Below are 25,056 nucleotides of genomic sequence, written 5' to 3' on the forward strand. Positions count from 1 at the left end.
TTACTCCCAGTGATTCGGCATAAGCTCCGGATCCACCACAACCCTGAATTTGATAAGCGGTTACAGAAGATGAATGAATGAGTTATTATTATAATTTTTCTGACATGACATACTCACCCCAACTCTCCTGCCCTGAAATGCACTCATTCTCATCTAGTCACTCAAGCCCCCCAAGCTCAGTATTCAATGAGAAAAATTGTGCAGTTAGTGTTGTTAACAAAAAATGTGTGTGTGTGTGTGTGAGAAAGAGAGAGAGAGAGAGAGAGAGAGAGAGAATGTGAGAGTTTGGGAGGGGGGGGTCAGCACCCCTAAGAATCGCCTGTGGAGCCGGATCAACAGACTCGGCCCACCAAGAGTCGACTCCTTCGGGCCACAAGCGACAATTCATTCAGTTGCTGACTTTGTATCTTTCATTTTTTTCATTTAACTTTAAATTTAAGCTCTTCATCCTATCTCTGAATTAAAAAATCCATTTTACAAAAATAAATAGGAAAAAGGGATGGGGAGGCTGAGTAGGTGGAGCCATAAATAAATCCAGGAAAATAATGCATTTTTTCTGAAAATACCAGATCCATAATTGTTAACAATGATTTATTCAGAAAACCTTTAAAATATGACATATGTTCAAACGTTTGTACACGACAATAAATCGACGCTTCAGTAAGAGTTGATTCTCAAGAGTCGACTCGTTCACGAAGCATTGCTGAAAGTAGAGGCGGGGGGAGGAAGAAAGGACGCTCGGAGAAAAGGCAGTTGTTTCTTTAAGTAGAAGAAGAATCGAGACGACCTCGGCTGAACCGACATCAGTAGTAGTGTACGCCGATTATTTGGTGCCTGTTTCTTTTAGCTCAGCTCCGTTAACGGGCGATGGCGCGGTGTAGCGCGGCTGTGGCTGGGGTTTGATGGCAGTCTGCGGGCTGTAGAGCTCTCTCTTGCCGCAGACGCTCTCTCGGGCTTTCGGTCTCTCTCTCCCCGGGAGCTCCGGGGACCCAGCGCTACTGTTCAGCCCGTGGCAGGAGGAGGAGGGAGCTCGGCCCGGCAGCGGGGTCTCAGCCGCGGCACTGACCGACTCCGCGGAGCCGAGCTATGGCCGGAAACTCGAAGAAAGGCGGCGGACTCATCGGGATGATGAAGGACGCCTTCCAGCCGCACCACCACCTCCACCACTCCCACCACCAGCCCGGAGCCGTGGACAAGAAGACCGTGGAGAAGTGCTGGAAATTCATGGACAAGGTACGCGAATAACGTTTTTTTATTTAGAGAAAGCTGTAAATTAATTAACGCTTGTGTTAGCTGAATTAGCTTTAGCTAGGGCTGCTCGAGTCCAGAAATATTCCAATCGACCCTGATTCTACTGAGTCGATTCTGAGCATCGATTCCCAACTCACTTAATTTTTTAATATAATACGCCTGGGCATTAAGTAGACTATTAATGTTACAGATAGATGTTTGAGTCTGGTTAGGGTGTTCCTGGTTGTTCCCTTTCAGCTAGAATTTGTCAGAAAAATATTAGGAGACTACAACGTCTATACAGCAATTCAGTCAACTGACATTCAGCGTCTAAATTTGTCTATCGTTACATGATAGAAATGTGTTTGACGCACTGCAACACAGATACCACTTGTATAAGCCATTACACCTAATACCACGTAAACTTCCTTAAAAGTACGCAAGACATACATGGTAGCAAAATGTAATAAAAAGAAAAGAAGCAGGGGGAAAACTGTTAATCAGTAAAATGCTTCACACCATGATCATTCATGCATGATTACGACAGTTTGTAGCCAATAGGACAAAGGACCTTTTTAAAACATTTGTTTTAGCCGATGGGACTATAGCAGCGAACAGAAAGAGTTGATTTGGGAATCGATTCCGACTCTTCAGTCCTGTGGCCTGCGCGAGGGGCTTTATACTTGATGCAATATGGCAGAGTTGCTAAGACAATTAGCTAAACGCGTTAGCTCTCTAAACAGTGATTTTCTAGCAAACTTCCACCATCGACTTAGAAAATTTTGTTTTGTAAAAGGCAAGGCCATTGAAATATTGAATGTTCTTGTGCAGAACCTGCCGTTTTAACCGGAAAAGTGGATAATTTTGGCCTCGATTCAGTGTGGAGTAGCTACATGGCTACTGTGGATAGAAATATTTCTGTTATATTTTTATAGGTTGTTTAGATATTGACAACGATGCAAATTTAGTATGAAAACATTAGGAAGATATAGTCATCAATATAGTTCTTTTAGCACACAGAAGTTGCAAAGTTCATATGGAAATCTAAGGCGACGATGTACATCTGTTCTGTCATATACTCATCAAAGCTAATGCTTCATAAGTCCCTATTTAAACAGACGAAAATAACGTTATTGATACAAGTTACACTCGTGGACTCATGAATAGTGTATACAATAATCCCATAATGTTAACACTAATAAAAGTTAGCTCTGAGATGACCTGACTGGTACACAAAGCAGGATCTTTTCGTATAGCCAGTGAACATAAGGCCAATGTCAAGCCGGTTCTGTGGGACATTTCTAATGGATAATACATAAGTTTGGGCTTAAGTTATGTGGTTAAATGTGAGCTCCTGCTTTGTGGTACACTACCGTCCTTAGGGGCTGCAGCACGCTATCAAAAAGATTTCTTTAGCAAACTCGAGTAGCTGCAAGGTTTTTTTTTTTCAGGTCTATATCTTTTGCAGGTATCTGTTTGCTAGCCATCGTCTGATCGGTTATATTTTTACCTCTGTACAGGACAGAATGGATTTATCATAGACAATTCTGACATGGACAAAACAGGCCAGAGATTTTTTTTTTTTTTTGCCTAAAATATATCAAACTTCATATGATTAAAGATTTTAAAGCCTGTAAACAAACTTTAAGCTTGCATACAAAAAGGTGTAAAAAGTCTTATGTTCAAACGCTCTAGCTTCAGATGCAGTTGTACGGCTAGGTCTAATGATCCCCTGCCTTTTAAGCCTGTTTTATTGATGGCAGACCTGTAACAGTTAAACAAAGACTTCATACTCATACAGTAAACCCTACAGTTAATAACATTAAAGCAAGTATCTTAAACAGAATTGTTTAAGGTTTAATCAAACAGCTTTGTGAACATCTGTCTGCTTTTGAGTTTTGGATGTGGTTCAGTATACATCTACTGCTTTTTGTTGCATCTCAACGTTCAGCGCAAAATTGCACTTCATGGAAAAAAAGTTGTGGTTTGTTGCTGACTTCATGTTTCCGGTGAGATCCTCGCCGATAAATGAGCAAAGAAAACAAGACAAGTGACACCAATGTGTCTCTCTCTGAAGACGCAGGTTTACTGGCGGCTTTGCAGGCAAATCCACTAAAGACGCCATAGTTTAATGTTTATTGTTATTTGTCTTTTGCAGATTTCTCTCATGGAAAGAAGTTAAATTCATTTTTCATTTTTTAGCTAAAACCTTTTTTTAGGTCTGGTCTTTTTTTTTTTTTAAAGGAGAAGTAGCTTGTAAGTTAAGCAGCTTGAATTGCTCAGACCTTAAGTTACACGCTCATACTCTTTACAAAATGAGGCAGAATATTTAGCTGTGATGGTGGATTTTAAAATGAAAGACACTGTAATCACAGACTTAACACAATGCAATTTTACCCTTGCACGGGTTTTAGTGACTGGAGTTCTAACATTTGGGGCATTTTTCATAATGTGGCAGATGCTAAATAAGGTTTGGTAATATTTGTGAATTCTTCAAGCTTAACCAGTGGTTTTTGCATTAAAATTGTTATACATTTAAAGACTAGCTAGACCTGGTCACTCTAGAAATAGTGTTGGAAATATGCAGGTCTTCTATCATGTCAGCACATGTCTCAAATTGAATTTATTTTTGAACTAGCAGTAGTTATCTTAGCTGAAAAATCTGAATGAAAGGTAAATGCCAAATATTTAAAACAATCGCAGATCACTATTCAGTTAGACTAGTAGAAGTAAATAATGTAGTACCTCCTCTGTAACATTTTTAAATATATGTCTTAAAAACTGTCAATGTAATTATGTTTTCTTAATTCTTACTGCTGCTACTGCTGAAGATTTAGATCAGTAGTCTAATAAGGCCTCCTTTTATATGTAGGTCATTATTTATTTATTTATTGTTGTCGGGTGTGTGGAGAAATTGTGGACTGAATTTCCACTCGTTTTTATTTAGTTGTTAATGAATGGCAACTCTGATTTCTTCAGTGTTCAGGCTAATTATTGGCAAGCCATACAGTAGGGTTATTCATTACTTTGTGAACAGGTTTCATTTGTTTTTCTCAGCTCTGCAGTCTTGACAAAGTTTAATGTATAGAAGACATGAAATTACCCTTGTTAAAAAAAACATCTCTCTAATTTAGCTTTAAACTTATTATTAAGAAAGGCTTGGCATGTGGCCGGATGCAGGTACGTAGTCACAGAAAGCACCAGTTTTTCCATTTAAGTAAGTCCATTTAAGTAAGTCCATCTAGGTTCAAATGCTGCAAGAGTCTCTTGGGCAAACAATTTTTGTGCTTAATGAAGTTGAAGTCAACGTCCCTAAAATAAAACTCTATTAGTAAATTAATAATACCTTATTACCTTTCTTGCTATAAATGTGGCCTTAAGGGCTGATATGCATTAAATACAAACTACATGCATGCTGACGTTGAAGGTGACCAACAACATGGAAATGAAATCACACAAAACCTTGTATAATGTAATCTTAATTTATATTTTATAAATTAATAAGTCAGTAGTCAAGTCATAAGATGCAGTCCTGCTACAAGGTGTCAGTTTCAGTGAAGAGTAGCATATTATTTCATAAGTGTGACAATAACCCTGATTAGGTTGAAATTTTAAAAAGAAAAAAAAACGTAATTTAATCTGTCCATCTGAACAGTAAATGACTCTGCATTCAGACTAAAATTACATGGGGCTATATGCTTACTGTTTTGTGTGCTTAAAAAAAGTCATCTTTTGAAAACAAACAGTGTATATTAACAGTGTCTTTCACAAGTCCGAAACTTGACTGACTATGGCACTGCATCAGATTTACAAATAGAGCCTGTTCTATTCTCTACATTAAAATCAGATCAACCAATCAGAGTGCCATTGCCATGTTTGCAGACCAGAAGACGGGTTGAACAGTGAGTTCACAGCAGAACACAAAACTTAAAGAACCAACACGCTGACAACTAAAACGCGGCAGTTAAAGATAAAATCTCTTTTAATGAGAAGAGCAACACACAGAAGCAGAGCCTCAAAGTCCCCCCCAGTGACCCCTGGAAAGACTGCTGAGCTCCCCGAGTTGTTCTGTAGACGGGTGTGAATTCGGTGTGTGTCTAGTTTAATTGCAGTGCTTAAAGTAAAATTAAAAAATTAATTATCACTTCTACTCAATGAATTAATTTCTTCCTCTTCCATCGTCTTTCTGCAATTTCAAAGTGTTGAGACAAAAACACCTCAGACGTGGTGTGAATGTTCCACTTCAAAAATTGCATCTTTTTTTTTTTTGCCTGCCGGCCAAGGTGTTGCACATGGGCTGACTGACACCTAATGTAGAGGTGCCACTACACAGTCTGTTGTTAGTTCAGCCATATTTCACATTCCAATTCATGAACTAAATTTGAAACCGTTCGGCGGTGACCAGAGGTCCTCTATTCCTTGGACATATTCTCTTTTTAGGACCTAAAAATGTGTGTTCAAGGGGTCAGAGAGTTGAGAGCTGAACTGGGGGACACTCGCGCCACTTCAGTGCTGTAGCTTCACCATCCACCACAGCGAGCAGCTCAGTGGTTTACTGGACCCTCAAACAGAAATGTGTTGCAAGTTGTTGAAGTAATATTTCTCATAGTCTCCTCTTCATGTTTGGAGAATGTTTCAGCCTTTTGTTTTCTACTATATATTTAACAAAGAGAAAGTCATCTTGTCTGTCCCTATAATGACACGGACACATCTCAACTGACTTTCTGAACACGTAAATTACTTCTGCACAGCTTTGTTTAATTTTACACAAAAAAGGACAAAATCTCTGAAATATTAAAGCCAAGACACCAGAGTGAGGTGTTACTCAAAATAAACGAGGCTGTGAATTTGTTACAGCACCGTTTTATCAGTTGGACCCTTATGTAACTCAGTAATAAATAGGGCTGCAACAACTAATCGATTAAAATCGATTGTTAAAATAGTTGGCAACTAATTTAATAATCGATTAGTTGGATCTAAGTTATTATACACATAGGTACAGTTGCTACACGTGACAAACTCTGGAAGAAGGGTTTGAAAAATGGCGGAGGCAGTCACAGCAGAGGATAATGTTAGCACAAGCAGAGAGAAAAATGTACGACCCAAGTCATCAAAAGTATGGGAGCACTTTCAAGGAACAGCGTTAGGTGCAAAATGTGCACAGCTGATCTCGCATGGCACGGCAGCACAACATCACTGCATGAGCATCGGAAAATGAAGCCTGTTGGAGCTATGTGTGAAAGAGATTAAGTATAGTAAGTTAATTCTACTTTTTCTCTCACTCAATGTTCCTAGAGCCTGCTAGAGTAGTTAAACAACATTTGTTTTCTTAGTACATTGATATTACACTCACGTTTAGCGAACAAGCCTTAGCATCCCCCCGAGTTTTCTCTTCCACCTTAAATGTGTCAGCCCGACCAGCAGTTCCAAAACAAGCCGTAGTTTTAGTCAAGGTAACGTTAGTGACAAGTTCTATTTTTTCTCTCACTCAATGTCACTAGAGCCTGCTAGAGTACTTAAACAAGATGTCTCATTTTTAGTAAATCTATATCACTCTTGTATTTAGCGAGTTTTCTGTTCCACCTTAAATATGACGGCAGTTACATTCAGAGATCCAAAAAAAAAATCCAAACATTTTTAAAAATTATATATTTTAAGCCTTTTTCAAGGCCTTTTCTGACTGGCATTGCGTGTTAGTGTTTGAGTATCACAGCCAAGTGTATGTTACATTATAAGTGTATATTACATTACATACACTGTTAAATATTGATAAATATAAAATTAATGTAACGGTTGGGTTAATTCTTCATGTAAACACCAATTTTTAATAATGGTAGGTTGTGTGTTCCTTATACAATTACAACATTAGTTCTCTAAAATCTTAAATATCTTAACGATATCTGATCATATGTGTTAGATGAATTTCCCTTTTATTCTCAGCACATGGCAGCTTCACCCAATATCCATTTATGTAATTTTAATTTGCCTGCATTGTTGTCTGCATTTTAAATCAGTAGTTATTAACTTAAAAAAGGTGCATGTTCATATCTACACTTTCTCTTTCACCTCAGATAAAAACAGCCCAGCATTGCTGACTATGTTTTGAAGAAGATCTACACACCACAGCAAGCAGCTGTCCTCACTGATGGTGTCCTGAATATGCTAGTAACAGACAGGGAACCAAATTTGGCTTGTCTTCCTTTTTATCCGATTAATAATCGATTAATCGAAAAAATAATCGACAGATTAATCGATTATCAAAATAATCATTAGTTGCAGCCCTAGTAATAAATATCTAGTTCCCAGCGATACCCTGTTCCTTTATCAAGTGTAGATTACTTGGTTGATAAAATGTTAAGTTGCTTGGTTTTAGAAATGTTCAAAAACAAGTAATAAACTAATTTTATAGTTTATTTTTGTAAACAAAGACATTGATATGAAGCACCAAAGCTTCACCAGACCTTACAATGACAAGGGTATGCGTTTTGGGCTTTCCTATTTTTGAAATGCAAGAAAAACCTCTGTGACAATGGCTATATGGCTAATGTCGGTCCGGCTAAACTAGGCTTGCATAGTTTCTCTTTGGTGCTAAAAATCACACACGGTGTGAATGGGGCTTAAGATGAGGAGCCTAATAAGTTCGGTACCACCAAAAAATAAACATGTGTAGCTCACTTACATTTGAAACGTATGTTTGTGTGAGAATATAGGTAGCTTTTTCAGATGAGCTCATGAACTAAATGTTGAATTTACTTCTCATCTTCACAAGCTCTGTTCTCTACGGTGGCCACAGGTTAAATGTGCTAACCTGTTGTAGTCAGAGAAATCTTTTAATTATTTCTGGAACTGGCCATCATCTTGCCAACTGATGAAAAGCGTTCTCAGGAAAGACTATGCTATGTGTACTTTCTAGAACTTTACTTTATAAATTATAATATTACCCCAAACAAGGCATGCTCGCCTTACTCACTGTTCCCTGTGCTAAAATATGTTTTGTAATTGTTTTGCAGTTGAAATAAACTGCAGTTAATAAAAATAATTTTACATGTTATTTGCTGAAGGCGATGGGTTCCCATCACCAGCCCTGAGGAGAGGCGCATAGAAGTAAAAAGTTTCAACACTTATATTTTCTGCCAGTGGCTGAAGGCCACAGTGTGAGTTTGTGCGTGCATGCATCTATGCATGAGGGAGATAGTGTGTCTGTCTCTCTGTAGCTGCATGCTTTCTGATAATTCTGGGGACATCCATGACAGTGGAGTCTTATCTCCTGTTGTCAGGGCTGTGGTAACTGATGTTCAGAGTATACCAACTATTAGCAGGATGAGCATGAGAAGAGAGGTCTGCTATGACTTCATCATGACATAATTTGTACCCCACCCCCAATCACAGTTGGTCCTGTGCTAAAGCCAAAGGCCCCTTGGCAGTTCACCCTGCTCAGATAAGAAAGTCAAAGGCCCCACAGTATAGCTGCAGGCACCAGCAGCTTCCTCTTGACCGCCACAGCCTCTCATTGTAGCACTTCTCAAAGTGCTAGGCCTGTGACATATGAGCAGATACCAGTTTCCTCAAATTTCCCACCCACGTCTTCTGATCAATAGTGCAGAAGGTGACGACGCTAAGCTGCTATGTAGAGGGTAGATGCAGAAAGAGTCTGTATGTTTAAGCAAAAAGCATTATTAGGTCTGAAAACCTCCATGACATTAAAAATAAATGTAAAATTTGGAATTTGTCAGTGAACACATTACATACAGAAAATGTGTTTAATCTTACAATGTCAGTAGATTTAATACAGAAATGCATATACATAAGATCATGTCAAAATATTTAAATGGATAAACACATATTAAATAGAGTCAAGTCCTAGTACTCTTGGTCAAAATAGTAGTCAATTACATTTTTAATTTGTGAACTCTATCAAATTTTCCAACTGCTCAAAGCATCCCTTTTGTAGCCAGGCTACATAATCAATTTCTAGTATTTATGGGTGTAATTCAGGTTATTCAGACATTAGTCACTTAGACTTCTCTTATAAAGAGAGTGCCTCGATGTACAATATGCATAACAGTTGTTCAGTTTAGAGCAGTGTAAAACCTACAGATTGACCCACCAGTATTATTAGTAGTATTAGTACCAGACTATTTTAGACTTTATAGCATAAATTTTTGTTTTAATGTTGGTGCATCAAACTTTTAATTTGTAAACCACAAGTCTCAGTGTTTCCCAGGACCAGTATTATATATTCCAAGGTTTATGTAGCTGTTAGAGTAATCTTGAGAGTTTATTCTTTGGAGATGCTGAGAGTAACATGTTTTTGATCTGATAGCTCACCAGCGGATGTGGGGGTGTTTTTCTTTTTCCTTTTATTCACAATTTTAAAAATAGATTGAGTGTTGACGCTATATACGAAACCACTAGGACTTCTGGGACGACCCTTTTTAGCAATGAGTCATGTTAATTCTTAGTAAGGAGTAAAAGTGATACAGTGTTCAGACAATTCACAATAACATTTAAAAGTTTTGATTAGGGTGTAATTAAAGCTCTTTTTATTTCCGGTTTCCCTTAGAAGTCTGTGGTTGATATTTGTCTGTAACCTCCTTCACAATTGAAACGCACCCTTAGAATGAAGATGCCTATCAAGAGGGTTTTGTGGCATTTACTTTACTTTACTTTATTGTGCTTTAATCATGTCAAGATGCCATTTGTCAGTAGGACTTAAATTATGTGCAGTGGGTTTGGTTGAACTGCACGGCCTGAATTTTTTTTTGCTGAAGGGTAGGTTGGTTTTGGTGGCACTTCTGTTTTTCAGTCTCTGCTGTTCTGCTTTTAGACTACTCAGAAAAATTTTGTTAGAAATCAGATTTAGATTAAAACAATTGGATTATATTTTTTTAGGAAATAGGAAGTTTTGCTTTTCCAGCTTATTTTAGAATTTGTATTCTGCACACAGGCTTTAACACTATTTATTTCAGTTATACACGTTTAATGAATTAGATCTCAGCAAGTAGTTACTATTTAGATTAAGAATCTATTTTTGTAAGATTTTAAACTTTGCGCTATATGCGCTCGCAGTATAATTCATAGTTTCACAAAGAGGGTGCACTTTTTCAAAGCACAGATGGCATGACCGTGGTTTTACAAAATGTGAACCGTAATGAAAACATCCTGTGCTGTGTTCTGTTGCAGTTACTGTTGCTAGGATAGATGTGTTCCACCCCATATTGTGTCCTCTGGAAACAGCACTTCAGTTGTGTTGTAGCTACATTTGCACCATATTTAATCTTCTTTTGAGTGCTTTTTTTATATTTAAAGTGTCTACATTTGTCAGCTTTGTCAGAATTTGCAAGACCAATCAATGATTGCTAAAATGAATGATCAAATAATATTCTTGCTTTTATTGCATTTTACAAAATGTCCCAGATTTTCTAGAAATGAGGTCTGTAGAATATTACTGAGGGAGAATAAAATCTAGATAAAAGAAAGTATAAATAGAGAACTTAGGGCAGGAATAAGATATTAGAATATAGTATGATATAACAAGGACATAACTATTTTATACTCTCTGTTTGCTTTAGATGTTATACACCATCATAATTTTGCGACCAGTTCTGAAAAAGTGGTCTTAAACACCACTTTCTTTAGCCATGTGCTTCATTTTTTAGAAGGCCTTTCTAGTGGAACTTATTACATGTTGCATTCACATGTATGTAGTTAATGTTCCTCACCTTGAATAATAAACTTTTGTATTTGAGTAGAATTATTATTATTAATGTAATTATTGTTATTTTTATTTTTAACCATTAGCAATGCTCAACAACTTACTTGCTGGTTAAGAGTAAATCAGTTAATTCCTTTCCATAAATGATTTCAACCATTTTAAATCCTAACTCCTATTTGTGATCTAACTTGTTGGACTTATCTGTTTTTCTACATAGGTGGTGCGATTATGTCAGAACCCCAAGCTGGCGCTCAAAAACAGTCCACCGTACATCTTGGACCTGCTACCTGACACGTATCAGCATCTTCGTACGATCCTTTCTCGCTATGAGGGCAAAATGGAGACCTTGGGTGACAATGAATACTTCAGAGTCTTTATGGAGAACTTAACAAAGAAGACCAAGCAGACCATCAGTTTGTTTAAGGAAGGGAAGGAACGCATGTACGAGGAGAATTCTCAGCCAAGGCAAGTCAAACTGTAGTGAATTTTAACATGAGTAATAATATCTAAAATGTGAAAATGGAGGCTTATAACCAAACTTTAGGAGCCTTTGGCTCTAAGAGCTTAACATAAGGCACAAAAAAGAAATATAGTAAATATTGTTTTTCAGTCATAATTATATGGTTGAGTTTTTCCAAATCTTGCCTAACTTAACGTGAGCATTTCTGCGTCCACCCTTCATGCATCTTTTCAGATTTTATAGCTGATTTTTAAATATATATATATATATATATATATATATTCCTTAAGGTTGATATTGCTAAGAAGATGTGTTGCTTTGTTTTATTCATAAAACCCGTTGTTTATAAAACAAAAAAAAGAAACAACAATTGTTTTGACTGTAATCTGTTGCATCCGTAAGCCAGAATTCATCACAACACCTGTTGTCTAAAAAGGCTGCCAGCTGCGTTCCTACAAACCACAATTATTTGTTCATTTTTATGCCTTGAATTAATTTTTATTCTGGCTGTATATATCCACAACTGTCATAAATATCTGAAATGGTTTTGAGGTGGTGGGGAGAGGTTTTTGAAGTATCACCCAAATGTTTTCAGTATCTACCACCAACTTGTTTAGTTAGCAGTGTTAGTAATGTAGTTCCAGTTTAGGACTAAAGAAGAAAATAAATACCTTTTTTAATCAACTACATCAGGCTTTGTGGATAATTCGGCAAATAACAATATTTCATTAAACCATTTCTATTATACACGGCATGAGGAAAGTTGCAATGCAAAGACCTTGCACACCTCATACTAGGGTTGGGCAGGGTCCACATTTTTCACACTATCTCAAGATATTAACAAGCTATGCTGTATTATCGTGGGGTTGCACTATTGGGCTATGTAAGCCTTATATCTGTGAGCACAAAGTCAAGTGAAGGGTTTTCAGTGCTGTGCAGTTCGCAACTGGGTTTGTGGGGTTTTTTTTTTTGGTTTTTTTTTATTATAATTTTTTTTTTTTTTTTTTTTTTTTTCCCCCCCTTCTTCTTCCCCCCTTTTTTCTTCCCCCAGCCCCACCTGTTTTCAGAGTGTGACAACATCATTCAGTGACCTCCAAAAACACCACCTCCCTGTGGCTCCTTCAAATGCACATGAATGAACTCTAACCTTGTATTTAAAGAAACTAAAGTGATATTTGACACTCCATACATGTATTTATTATGAAATACCGCCCTCTTTGAGATACCGTCGACATTTTTAAATACTGTGGTATACGGTAATATTGCTCTACTGTCCAACCCTACACTATACAGATTACCACAATAAACCGCTGGCTCCTTGTATAAAACTGTTCTATAAAACAGTATAATTTTATTAATGGCTTATTTATGCATATGTGTGTTTGAAAATGATATAGAAAGAAACAATACTTTAAGTATTAGCAGAAATTTACAGTTTTGGTCCTGTTTGTAAATAATCTTTACAGATATTTTAATAATTGTGGTACATATAATGAAATAAGTTAGACCTGCACTAGGCGGGTGACAGAGATGAACAATCCCAGCTCTTATGTATACCCTCACCCACCCATTTCTTTTTCTAGAGGAATTTTTATTACAGAGCAAAAATATTAATTTCTCTAATTTAGGACTGTCCCGAATACCTTTTTTTGAGCTTTGGATCTTCAGCGAATACTCAGTGGGGTAGTGTATATTGTTGTCATTAACGAAATCAGCTTCCGACCCCTGATTTAATATCCCTCTCTTCAGACTGCGCCGTGGCTCAAAGTTCAGCTTTGCTCGCTACCTACACTCGTTAACCTGCAAACTAGCATGTATGGGCACAGAGTATACACAATTTAACCAGTTTGAGCAGAGGTGCTCTAATTTTAGGCACAGAGTTGCCTCACTTCATGTGTTGTTTTAGCATGGTAGGCTGTTTTATTTGACTGAGAGTTAGGCTTCATTTACACAAAGACTTTTATGTTGATGTGCCTCAATATGGGTGGAGTGGGTAGAGTGCTGTTTTTACTGCTGGAGCCTGAATGTGGTGGAGCGTTGTCTTTATCAGTAATCACATTTATCCAAAAATATCCAAATCTCAAAATTAGACACCAAATACATACCCAATGGACAAATATCTGAATACCCATATACTTGGGGCCAGCCCTATTGTTCAGAAAATTGTCATGAGCTGTTGTAAGTTGTAAGTAGACTGCTGTAGCATGTTAGGTAGTTTTAGGCTTTGTTCAAGACTTTTATGTTAAGGCTAAACATGTGGAGTGGAGGGTTGCTTTTATCACCATATTTATCCCAAAAAAAAAAAAAATATATATATATATATATATATAGCGTTATGTTCTGGGCTAAGACTGGCTCCCTATGCTTAGTGATTCATAAGTACGAACTTAAGTTCATAACCCGAGTCAAAGATTCATCTTTATGGATTTATTCATGATTAAAACAAGCCAAGAAACTCTGATTGTGTCACATTCTGTAAATAGTATATCGCTGGTTCAAGATGGCGCTGGTGAAAGCACTTGCTGTAAACCAGCAGATTTTTTTTTTTTAAAGTTGAGAGATGTGTTAAGATGATTGACTGCTCTGGTGCTTCCAGGAAATAAGTGAATATAAAAATATAAAACATTTATAGCTTAAGATTTATAGCTTATATTCAAGCTTAAGAAAAACTTCAACATCACACATGAAGTAACTTGTGTTGTGATTGGCCAGAATGTGCCAGCAACTTGCCAGTCAAATGTTCAATGTATTTTATTTTTTTTTTATTTCATTTTATTTTTTTTACTGGTCCAGGGTCAATGCTTCTGTTGAACAATTATTAAGTATGAGATTGTAAGTCTCAAACTACCTGCTGTGGTTATTGTTGGTCATTGATTTTAGAAGTGGTTTTTGGCCATGAGAACTGGCTCACTAGCTTGAAGTCTGTATGTGTATGAGGTAAAACTAAAAGCAGAACTAGACATCAGTTGTGAAACAGGGTTTTGTAAAGCCTTTTATCATGTGAGATGCTGCTTGAAAAATTGTTAACAACATTAAGGATGTCTTTGGCATTCAAACCCAGTGAAGTACCTTCATGAAAATGTAAATGTCATAGAACAGTGGCTTGGCCCTGAACGATTTTATAATGCTGTGAGATTACCTTCTCTTTGCCACACAAGCCCTGAATTTGTGGACAATGAGCCGTGTTTAATGCAAATGGGCAGAAGGAGGAAGTGCTCTGCTGGGGACAATGCCTGATAGATGGCATGCTTGCGTAAAGACAACTCAAAATATGTTGTCTTTCACTATAAATGCTCTCTCCTTCCTTTTTTTTCCCTTTTCTATGATTTATTTGAAGATACTTTATTGATATAAATAGGTGTTGAGCTGTTTGCTTTGGTTTAGCATGCTATGAGGCTTTTAATATAGAAAAGAGAAGCTGTACATTCCTTATCTTTTCGGATTTAAATTGCATTATACAGACATTTGAAATGTCACACTTGAGTAATTTACCTCTCATTAGTGACTTGCAGTTTGAGAAATGTGGGTCTTACACTCATTATTGTTGCTTTACTGACACCCTTCCCACACTACTGGTTTTGTTCATTTTCCCAAGATAATTTAAGCTAAAACCTATAGCACAACAGAGCTGTTTTTGTCACCTAATGATTGCTCACAATCTCAGACACCAACTAGTGGAGTTTCATGCCTTGCATGATTATTTATTTATTGTGTTGTTTTCACACATTGTATATTGTGTGATTGAAAGGAAAAAATCCTTGATTGCGCCACAGCTTGCCTGAGGGTTAACGAAAGCCAGTTAATAATTTTCCCTGTAAGTAATTCTGTTGCATTTGCATAAAACCTCTCGACCTGTATTACTTATATAAATCACATGTTCAAATGTATTTATAATTGTAGTACACACATCAGTGCCTTTTAGACACTGGTCTCAAACCACAAAGTTATTTGGCCTTCACCATGTCTTTGCACGCTGAGTTAAATAAAGAGACAGAAGATGTTGTATTTTTTTTTTGTTTGTTTGTTTTTAAATGTTATATAAATAAGTGGTGAGGATTACCTGTTTAGCCTTTGAGATTGCCATGTTGCTGTTAATTTGCAAAAAAAGTCACCAAATGCATTTCCTAATGAGATTAAAGGATTCAGAAAATCCAGGGAAACTTCCATGTGCACGTGAAAAGTCCCAAAGCCCTCCACCATAAGTTACATTTCTCACTATTCTCACTACATTTCTCTATTCTCACTATTACAGGTCAGTGGAGCATTGCAATTAATGTTTTTTTGTCTTGCCTGTTCCATACACCTCAACATAGTATTTTATGTTTGTAGGGAGTTTTCTTGGTCCGTGTTAGAAATAACCCCCACACACATCATCGAGTAAATCTGAAGGAAAACAAAGAGAACGGTGTTCCCAATGATGTAGTCTGTATCTATGAGTCTGTCTTGGCGATTTTTATACTGCAGAATAGAGACACGTTAAAGGTAATGTTATTGAAATACTGAAAGTATTTAAACCATTCTGATGAAACCCTTTTCATATTTAAATTTATGACATATGTATGCGCGCGCACACACACACATGACCACCTCCTTCTTTCCAGATTCACTGTTCGTTGTCTTAGCTCCAGTGACCGTTCAGGAGAACTTTATAGTTCTACTATTAGTCTATCTATTGCTCTGCATACTTTGTTGCCCCCACCCCCACAGAGCAAGTATTACTTGGGTGGTGGATCATTCCATAGCACTGCGGTGGTGGTGATGTGTTAGTGTGTGTTGGGTTCGTATGGGTGATTCAGACACAGCAGTGCTGCAGGAATTTTCAAATGGTGTCAGAGAGAGTATCTCAACTTTTGCTGCAAAATTTGTTTTGGTCATCCTTTAGTCTTTTATCAGTAGTCACAAAACACTGTTGGCTGGATATTTTGGGTTGGTGGGCTATCCTCAAAGTAACGTATATGGACCTAATTTCACACACTCCTCTAGTGTGATTTTTACTTTTTGTGCCTTTGATGGCACTTTCTACCCCACTTGGTATTTTTCCTGGTACTTTCATCATTTTGATAAATGGATGGGAAGTGTATAGTTATAATTGAGGCTGGGAGAGATTGCAAATAATTCTTCAGCACTGCATCTGAATTCATGTCTGTTCCAGCTTGTTCTGGATATATCCTTTTGTTCATCTAGATGTAGAATATTATCTTAGATCTTGAAAGTTTATTTTCTTTCTGAAGTAGGTCTGCCATGTTTACTTCTATTAAATGTACACAAATATTTCCTTGTTAAATAGCTGCTCGGCCTGATAGAAAATACAGCCTTGATGTTAATATTGAAGGTTTGTTATGTAGAGATGATTAAACTGCAGTTTCTAATTTGATTATATGCAGCCATGCTGCTTTGTTTAATCCACCTCTTAAACAATAATTAATCATGTAAAACAGACATGGAATTGCAAATATTTAGTACTAGTTTATATTTAGTTAGCAAGACAGTTTGCTGTCTTAAGCCTTGCTCAAACAAACAGTTCATGTACTCAAGTAGCACAGCGCTTCTGTACAATCTGACTTTCTCATGGTTGGTGTCTCCATTTCGTAGGCAGTTTACAGCAGTAGAGTCGAAATACAAAAAAGACTTGTTAAATCTAATTAAATAGCTCATAAACTAAAAGTAAAAAAAATATTCAATGGCTTAAGCTTAAAATATGTGATGGGTTAAGAATTTTTATATTTATATTATATTATAAAAATTATATTTATCAATCTGGAACTGTGCCTAAATGTAGTAAAAGTTTGATGAACATATCAGTCACTGTCAGGTTATGGGTATTCTTGCAAGAGTTTACTAGAAAACCTTTCGGTAAATGTATTTATAGGTTTGGATTTTCAGTTCCTCAAACTACGGTTGCCACAGTAACACATGGCTCCAGATTACCTCCGTGTGCCAACACAGTGGTCAAGTCTGCAAATTAATTTTATTGCTGCTACCTTATGCCAGTTCATTTGTGGTTAGTTTCTATGTGTTCACTTTGCATTCTTGAGCCACAAAGACGATTGTTTTCCATCAACATTAAGTAAAAGGACATAATGAATCTGTAATTAACAGTGCAACTACATCAGTAAAAGTTAATTTCTCCATACCTTTAATATACAACCTGAATTCCAACCACAAGAGCCTCATAAACGCCTTCTCTTTGACATCTGTTTGAGCTTTGTTAAAAGATGTTGGATGAGGCTGAGGGGGCGACGTGCTTGTGCAGTGTGTGTGTGATGGATCTGTGACTCACACTTGATATACGAGTCACACAGTGTCTGTGTGCACATGTACACTGCACTTCCTGTTAACTTCACTTTAGGTTCCTTTTTCTTACAGATTGTCCATAACTGGTCTTAGTCTAGCCATGCCTACAACATCTCTCTTAGTGTCGGTTCTGTTTTTCATCTTTTTTTTTCCCCCCTCCTTCGTAGCTAGCTTGTGCAATGATTAACATCACATTAAGTACAGCATTGTGGATCTGTGTTGTTCCAGTATTCAAACCATATTCAAAATTGTGTTTACTTTTTCCAAGTCTTATCACCCAGTCCTGATATGTCCTGTTATGTGTTGTAGCTTTTAAAGCTAGGGATTAATGTTGATTTAGATAGTGTATCTGTATCAGACCCAATACCTGTACACTTGTGCCCAGAATGGTCCTCTTCACTCATTAGTTAACCCTCTAATTAGTTAACACCCCTTCTTTGCTCCTTGAAAGCCATGCTTCCTTAGGTTTTTGATATAAAAGAACCTGTCTGTTTTTTAAAGCCGTAATTTTATGGCTCCTTGTAAAGCAGAAATGCTCAGCCATGGCACTAAATGCTTATTTAGCTCATGACTTGTAGCATATTAACAACACACTGGACATGTTAGGAACTTGATTTTCACTGGAGGTGATCCAAATATAGTATGTGTATCTGCGATAAAGAGGAGTGATGCCATGAGGTAGTATAGGCTTTGTATGCACTCTGAAAAAATATAAGCTGAATGTACTTTTTAAATATCAGAATCAGTAATGCCAGTATTTGGAGGAGAGGTGCAATCATCAAGTTATCACAGCAGTGACTACAATTAATTTGGGAGTAGTTTTTTTTTTTTTTTTTTTTTTTTTTAAAAAACCTAAATTAAAATGGAAAGATTGCAATGGTTATTAATATATATTTTACTGCTAGGTAGGTTATATATTGTTAATTTTATTATTGTTGTGTTGGCAGGTACTTGAGGATCTTAAGGCAATGTCTATAATGGTGGGGAACTGCAGTTCTCTCTGGTTTGTTTATGTTCATAAGCTCCGCTTCTTTTAAGGTGGAATGTTATGAGAAGAAAAATTAGTGTTTGTAGGACTGGGCAATTAATAAAAATCGACATTCAGAACCTCTAATCGACAATCTCGATTATTTTTATTCTGTTATGTCCCCACTGTGAGTTCATGTACTGTCCCTTTAAAACTACGCTACCAAGCTGTAATTGCGTGATTCTGCCCCTGTCTGTCACATGGAAGCATCCGCTTCAAACACTGAAGCAGACCAAGCGACTTAAGCTGCTAGTATCAAAGAAAAACACAGCGTCTGTGGTTAGGACGTGCTGTGTTTTGACTATAATTAACACAACACTGAACAAAAAGAAGTCAAATGTAAACACTGAGGGGAAAAAAGCAGTTTCAGCGACCAAAGCGCAATAACACACCAAATATAAACAATGCTCAGAAAACAAGAGGAACAAGCTCCCAAAATTAGAAAAAAAATTCCATATTTGAATCTGGAGCATAAATTAGTACAAGCCACATCGGTTAACTATGAGGGTCAGAAATACAAAAACAAAATAAGAGTTTATTAATCATAATAAAATGTACAGTTAATCGTGGTATTGATTTGCGCTCATATCGCTCAGCACTAACTCTGAGTTTAATTTGCCTGTACATTTTTATTCACTGTTATTCATTCATGCATTTAGCAGCCTCGCCAATTTACCTACATAATCTGAAAGTGCAAAAATAAGTCAATATTACCCACCTATGCAGCAGGAACAAAGCTATATTCTCATCTCTTCTCATTACTCTCAAGGGCTCTTTGCTGTTTCTTTGCCGTGAGCAGAGAGAGGGGAAGCCTAGTATGTCTGACAGAGACATTTTAATTATTTAATCGTTTACTGACACTTAGGCATCGTAAAAACATTTGACCAGTTCCCATCACACAAATAGACTGGAGAGCTAGCAAATGATGAAGTAAAAGTCTTATGATTACAATCGTAGACATTCCCTTTTAAATTATATTTGTTGTAAAAGAAAAGTATCAGTGCATCACTGTAAATGTCATATGAAGAACTGTTGTGTTAAATTTTGACCCAGCAAAATTAAGTCTCTACCCACCTTTGGAACAAGAGTAACATATGCAAAATGATTCAGCAAAACTGTGGATTTCCTTAAATATGTTTGGTAATTCAACATAATGCCATTTCCATCTAATAATACAAATCAAGCTACTCAAGCTAATCATAATTTACTGAATGTCTAATAACATAGGTTAAGAATTTAAGCTCTTTCAGTTTTCTGATAGAACACAGTAGTCTTCCTTGCTGCAAAATCTGTTATTTCCCTTCTTTAGGGTTGCTGGGATTTAAGGTGACTCCCACTGTGTCCAGTGCTAAGGGCATACAACCAGTGACCCCTGCCATGTTGACCTTCAGCATGAAGCAGATTATGCGGCGAACATGCTGAGACCCTGTGCAGGATTTTCAGTCGTTTGGTTGTTCACTTCCAGCCAACAGTATGCTCCAGGCACTGACTCATATTTTTTCTGTGGTTCTTTTTTTTTTTTTTTTTTGTTAGGAAGTTTGACTGCTTAACTCTTGAAGTTGCAGTTAGATATTTGTGGGTTTTTTCTTTTGCCGTAGCATGTAAATGGTGAATTCTCTAAAATGCTGTATTTAATGCATGCCTCTGTCTTGGTTTTGCTCCTTTAGACTCTATTTCAAGAGGGCCATTATGCCAGGTTCTAAAATTAGACCACAATGGCTTTGCCCATGTGTGCTTTGCAAGGCAGAAACCTGCCTACAGCAATCAGGTCCCTCAGTTTGACTATCTCAACTCCTATGTCAAAGCTCTGTATGAATGGATTGGTTGCAGGGATACGGAAATGCACCAGCAGATAAGAGTGTAGATGTATTTTACAGTATTGTGGTTTAACTGACTTTTCAGTGCTCCATTGTGTGGCAAACATGATATTGTGGTTTGCCTCAGGTTAGTCTTAATGTATAGTTGTCACAAATGTTTGTTGTGGCGCACTGCTTGTACTGTGCATATACTCTCAACATCCTGGTAAAAAGCACATTCTGTGAATTCATTTCTGAGTTGACAGAAGAGCAGACATTCTCAGTGAAAAAGGGGTAATGAAACTTGCTGAACACTTAAGATTAAAAAAGAAAAAAAAAATGGCTAGTGCCGACTGAATGTCTCTTGTAACACAGCACTACCGCAAAAAGACCTTTGCAGATAAGTTTTAGTAACTTATGTGTTTGTTTTATTATAGATGGAGAATGATTGGATTACGATTATTGAAGGTCTACAAAGGCAGTCTATCATTTACTGACAAATATTAATCAGTTAATTACTTCTTACCATGTCTGGCAGCTCATACCAATGTAGGTATGTGTTTTGTGTGTCAAACGATATTCCTCCACTACTACTTGTTCTGACCAATAATTTATTAGGCTATTAATAAAAACATATATAAATGATACCAGACATTTAAAAACAAGACAAAATATATATATATAGTAGTAAAATGTGATTTCTTTAGTTCCTTGAATGTTCAGCCATGCATTAGCTATCTGTAATTGCATATAATCTGGTGGAAGAAGCAAGTACAATCACTGGAAAAATTAGCCACTTGCCCCACTAATGTAGGATGTAAACGTTTCATTATTTGTGCCTACAACAAATACTTAAGTCTCAATACAAATTGTCTGCTATGAAGAGTTTATTTGTTGTGGTTTGTGGGTGGCCAGGCATCAGCAACTGTCTCCTAACTGTCGTATGGCTCCAAACAACCCTCAAAAGTATGAGTACTTTTATAGATATTGGTCAAGCAAAAAGACCATGACAATACAGCGCCATGCATACATGAAAAGAACAGTAGGACGACTCTTCATTAGGGTGCATTTTTCTTTCCCTGTAGAATAGGCCACATTGTCCTCATGATCGTGTGAAAGCTTAGAGTTAAAAGAATTAAACATATACACACACATAATTACACTAAAAAGGAACTAATATTTCCTCAGTAAGAAATTAATCAGGCTGCAATGTGTTGTGGATGGAACTGTAATTCACACTACATGCGACATGTAAACATAACATAATTGAAGCTTGATTGATCTCACATTTCAGATGAATGTTTTAAAATATTCTTCAGATTTGCTTCTGATATTAATGGGGACAAATGGCAAAGTGAATGGGATACATGCCAAGATAATACATTACACGAAGCGAAAACCGCAGACCTACCTTTAAAAACACTGGGACCAAGCAGTGTACACAAGATGCCATATTGGACACACTAGATTAACTCATATGTATCTAGTAAAGGGAGGAGCAGCCCCATATTGTGCAACATGCCAAATTCAGCTTATCATAAAGCATTTAATGTTGCACTGTATTGATTTTGGCCATGAGAGGAAACGGATCCTATCTGCAAAATCCATAACAGAATTATTCAAAAATACAAAACCATATGCAACCCTAAACTTCCTGTCAGTAACAAAACTTAAGCAACACACAAGATGAATTTAAATAGATGGCAGGCTTAGAATATCTAAAATGAAACTGTATTAGTAAATCAATTATGTCTTATTTACCTTTCTTGCCATGAATGTGGCCCTACGGACAAATATGTTGTTAATTACAAACTAACTAATATAACTTTTATTAGTTGATTTTAGAACATTTAGAACAGAGCCTTGCATATTACCCTGCAGTTAGTCTAGCCCAGTCCAACAGGTAGAACTGCACATGTATAGCACAGCATCATGTTTATTTATGGCCTCTCATACACAACAAATGAGATGGCCAAAAATGCATTGTCTCTCCATATTTTAATGTATGTGTTTTTCTCTTAAACCAAGTTTCTGTTATCTGAATTCTGAGAACTGTGGGGGGGAAATAGGAATTGACCAAAATATAAGCTTTTTTTTGGAAGCTGAAACAACAGTACTGTGTGTTTTGTAGTGAATGGAAAGTAATATTTGGGGTGGGGAGGGGAGGGTGGTGTAGTCTAAAGCAAGGCAGTGTTTGTAACGGGTCTCACTGTAATTATGGTGTGGATGTGTGTGCACTGGGGTGTGAGGCTGCTGTCACTGCTGTTTCCTGTCAGAAAACTTGTGTGAAGCCGGTTCCGGAGAGTTAAATTTGTATAGTGATGACTGTGTTGAAATGGAAACCCAGGGAACTTAGCTGATGAATTTGGGTGCATTTTCATAAAAGGAAGAGCATTAATGTATGAGGATCGTTCGGTGTAGGGTATGTAGCTGCTGAGCTTGAGCTGGCCTTCATGAAAAATGATAGGGTAATTTTTTTGGCATTGTTAGATTGTGCATTAGTACTAGCAGCTTTCATAGTGATAAACCAGTCTGGCTTTGTAACGAATCCACAGAAATTAAAGTAACTTTTTAATGACTTTATTGTAAAACACATTGGCACTTATTCATCCAAGTTTCTTAAGAACAGTTATTGATTTGATGATGCTGAAAATCATTATTATTATAAACTATTCATTATAAGAAACATCAAGGAACATTCATTTGATGTGAGACTTGAGTGCAGTTGATGAATCAGCTTCGGTGCATGAAATCAAATGGCAGACTACCAGTACCTCATGTATATGTAAAATTTCCTTTAGGCTCAGATTTATTGAAATGCTTCAAAAAAAAAAAAAAAAAAAACCCACCTCATTTAAGATTTTGGGCTATGCAGTACTGATATTTCTGTTGGTAATTTGCAGAATTAAAGTATAAATCAAATATATTCCAAGACATTAATATTTTTTAAGAATAATTATTATATACAGTTCGTTTTGTGTACATATAGTTTCATTGCTTATTTTCAATATTGAATATTGACAGTTTAAAAGAACACAATACAATTTGCTCATGGGACTCTCCCAGTTGAAGCACCCTATTGAAGTCAGTGGGGAGGGGGAGAGGGAGCGTGGTTTCCTGCACTTTGACAAAAATTACATAGTGCAGTTTCTGCCATGCTGAGCCCAGACTAGCAATGATACAGGCTCTACTTTTCCTATTACAGGTCAGTGAAACATCACAATGATTTTAAAGCTATAACTTTAAGTTAAATATTATGAAGTGTTCCTTTTAAAACTGACTTTTTTTAAATCCCAAATTTATGTCATAATTTTCTTATATGGAGTTGCAGTTAATTACGCAGATTCAGCCATCACAGATTTCTACAGCTCATCCCATCAATACAAAGTCCAAATATTACTGCAAACAGTGAAAAAGTTGCTAGAAAATTAAGCCTTCTAGTTTACAAAGTACCAAAATAGGTTATGAGATTCTACTGGAACACAGTTGTGCAATCCTAGAGTAATTATTCATTTTCAGCCACTGGGTACCATATTATATTCTCATAGACCCTGACAAATCTGCATTGTTCGATACTGGGAAATGCTGAAGGACAAGTAGGAAACTTGAAGTTTTTGTGCCAAATGTACATGGTTGCACAACTATTGAAATGCTGTATAGCAAGGAACCCCCTTTGATTTTATGAATCCTGTTTTAGGTTTCAACGAAATAGGTGGGGAGTTCCTAGGCTAAAGGGCACTTTGATTGTCCACCATGGTTATTAGCAGCGCTGTCTTGCGCGCACTCTGTATCTCCCTCTCTCTCTCTCTCTCTCTCTCTCTCTCTCTCTCTCTCTCTCTCTCTCTCTCTCTCTCTCTCTCCATTTTATCATGGAAAACAGGAAACAGGAAGGGAGCAGCCAGCTGCAGGTCAAAGGTCGGGCCAAAAGTGTAGGGAAGCTTACAAAAGCTCAGTATCTAGGGAAGGCTTGGCCCTTAAGCCCATGCTAATGACGAGAAAAGACAGATTATCAGAGAAAAAGAGGAGGGACAATGGTTTTGTGTTAATACTTGGTCATAAAAACAATAGCACAGGGACCCCCACACATCAAATGAAAACAATTTTGCGTAGCCAGATGTCAGTTTGTGTGATAAAGGTTTTTCTCTAATGGCTGTGGTTATTTGTCTTAGCTTCAATTTACCTTGTACATAAATGTATATGAATGAACTTCCAGAATAAAAGCCCTTTCATTGAATATTTTTGCCCATGTTTCACTTGGTTAAATTGCACATGAGAGTGACACATGCTAACATTTTAAGGTGTGTCATCACTCCAAACCTGTTCATTTACAGTGAATCTATATTCAGGCTTTAGAGGAAAAATACTTTTTGTCCACAGAATAAATATATTTTGTAGTCTGTATGCAGAAAGGGATAAAGAAATAAACATTGTTTTTCATCATAATGCTTTTCCATTCGGACTGGTGTCCTCTTTAGTGAATTAATTGTAGAATGAATCTGTGACCATTTAGCAAGCAGTAGGGAAATAAATGTTT

General features: G+C 36.8%; 1 protein-coding gene across 2 annotated transcripts in view; it reads left to right on the plus strand.

The window, feature by feature from the left end:
• Window positions 1-641: 641 nt before the first annotated feature.
• The window catches only part of cbl (Cbl proto-oncogene, E3 ubiquitin protein ligase), a 40,197-nt gene continuing 15,782 nt past the window's right edge, over window positions 642-25,056 (plus strand). For both annotated transcript variants that reach the window (XM_066678135.1, XM_066678136.1), the window contains exons 1-2: window positions 642-1,233; window positions 11,163-11,410. In XM_066678135.1, the coding sequence (XP_066534232.1) occupies window positions 1,087-1,233; window positions 11,163-11,410 (395 nt within the window). In that variant the 5' untranslated portion in view covers window positions 642-1,086. The remainder of the gene's footprint in view (window positions 1,234-11,162; window positions 11,411-25,056) is intronic.

This window comes from Hoplias malabaricus, chromosome 1 (genome assembly GCF_029633855.1).
Source record: "Hoplias malabaricus isolate fHopMal1 chromosome 1, fHopMal1.hap1, whole genome shotgun sequence".
NCBI lineage: Eukaryota > Metazoa > Chordata > Actinopteri > Characiformes > Erythrinidae > Hoplias > Hoplias malabaricus.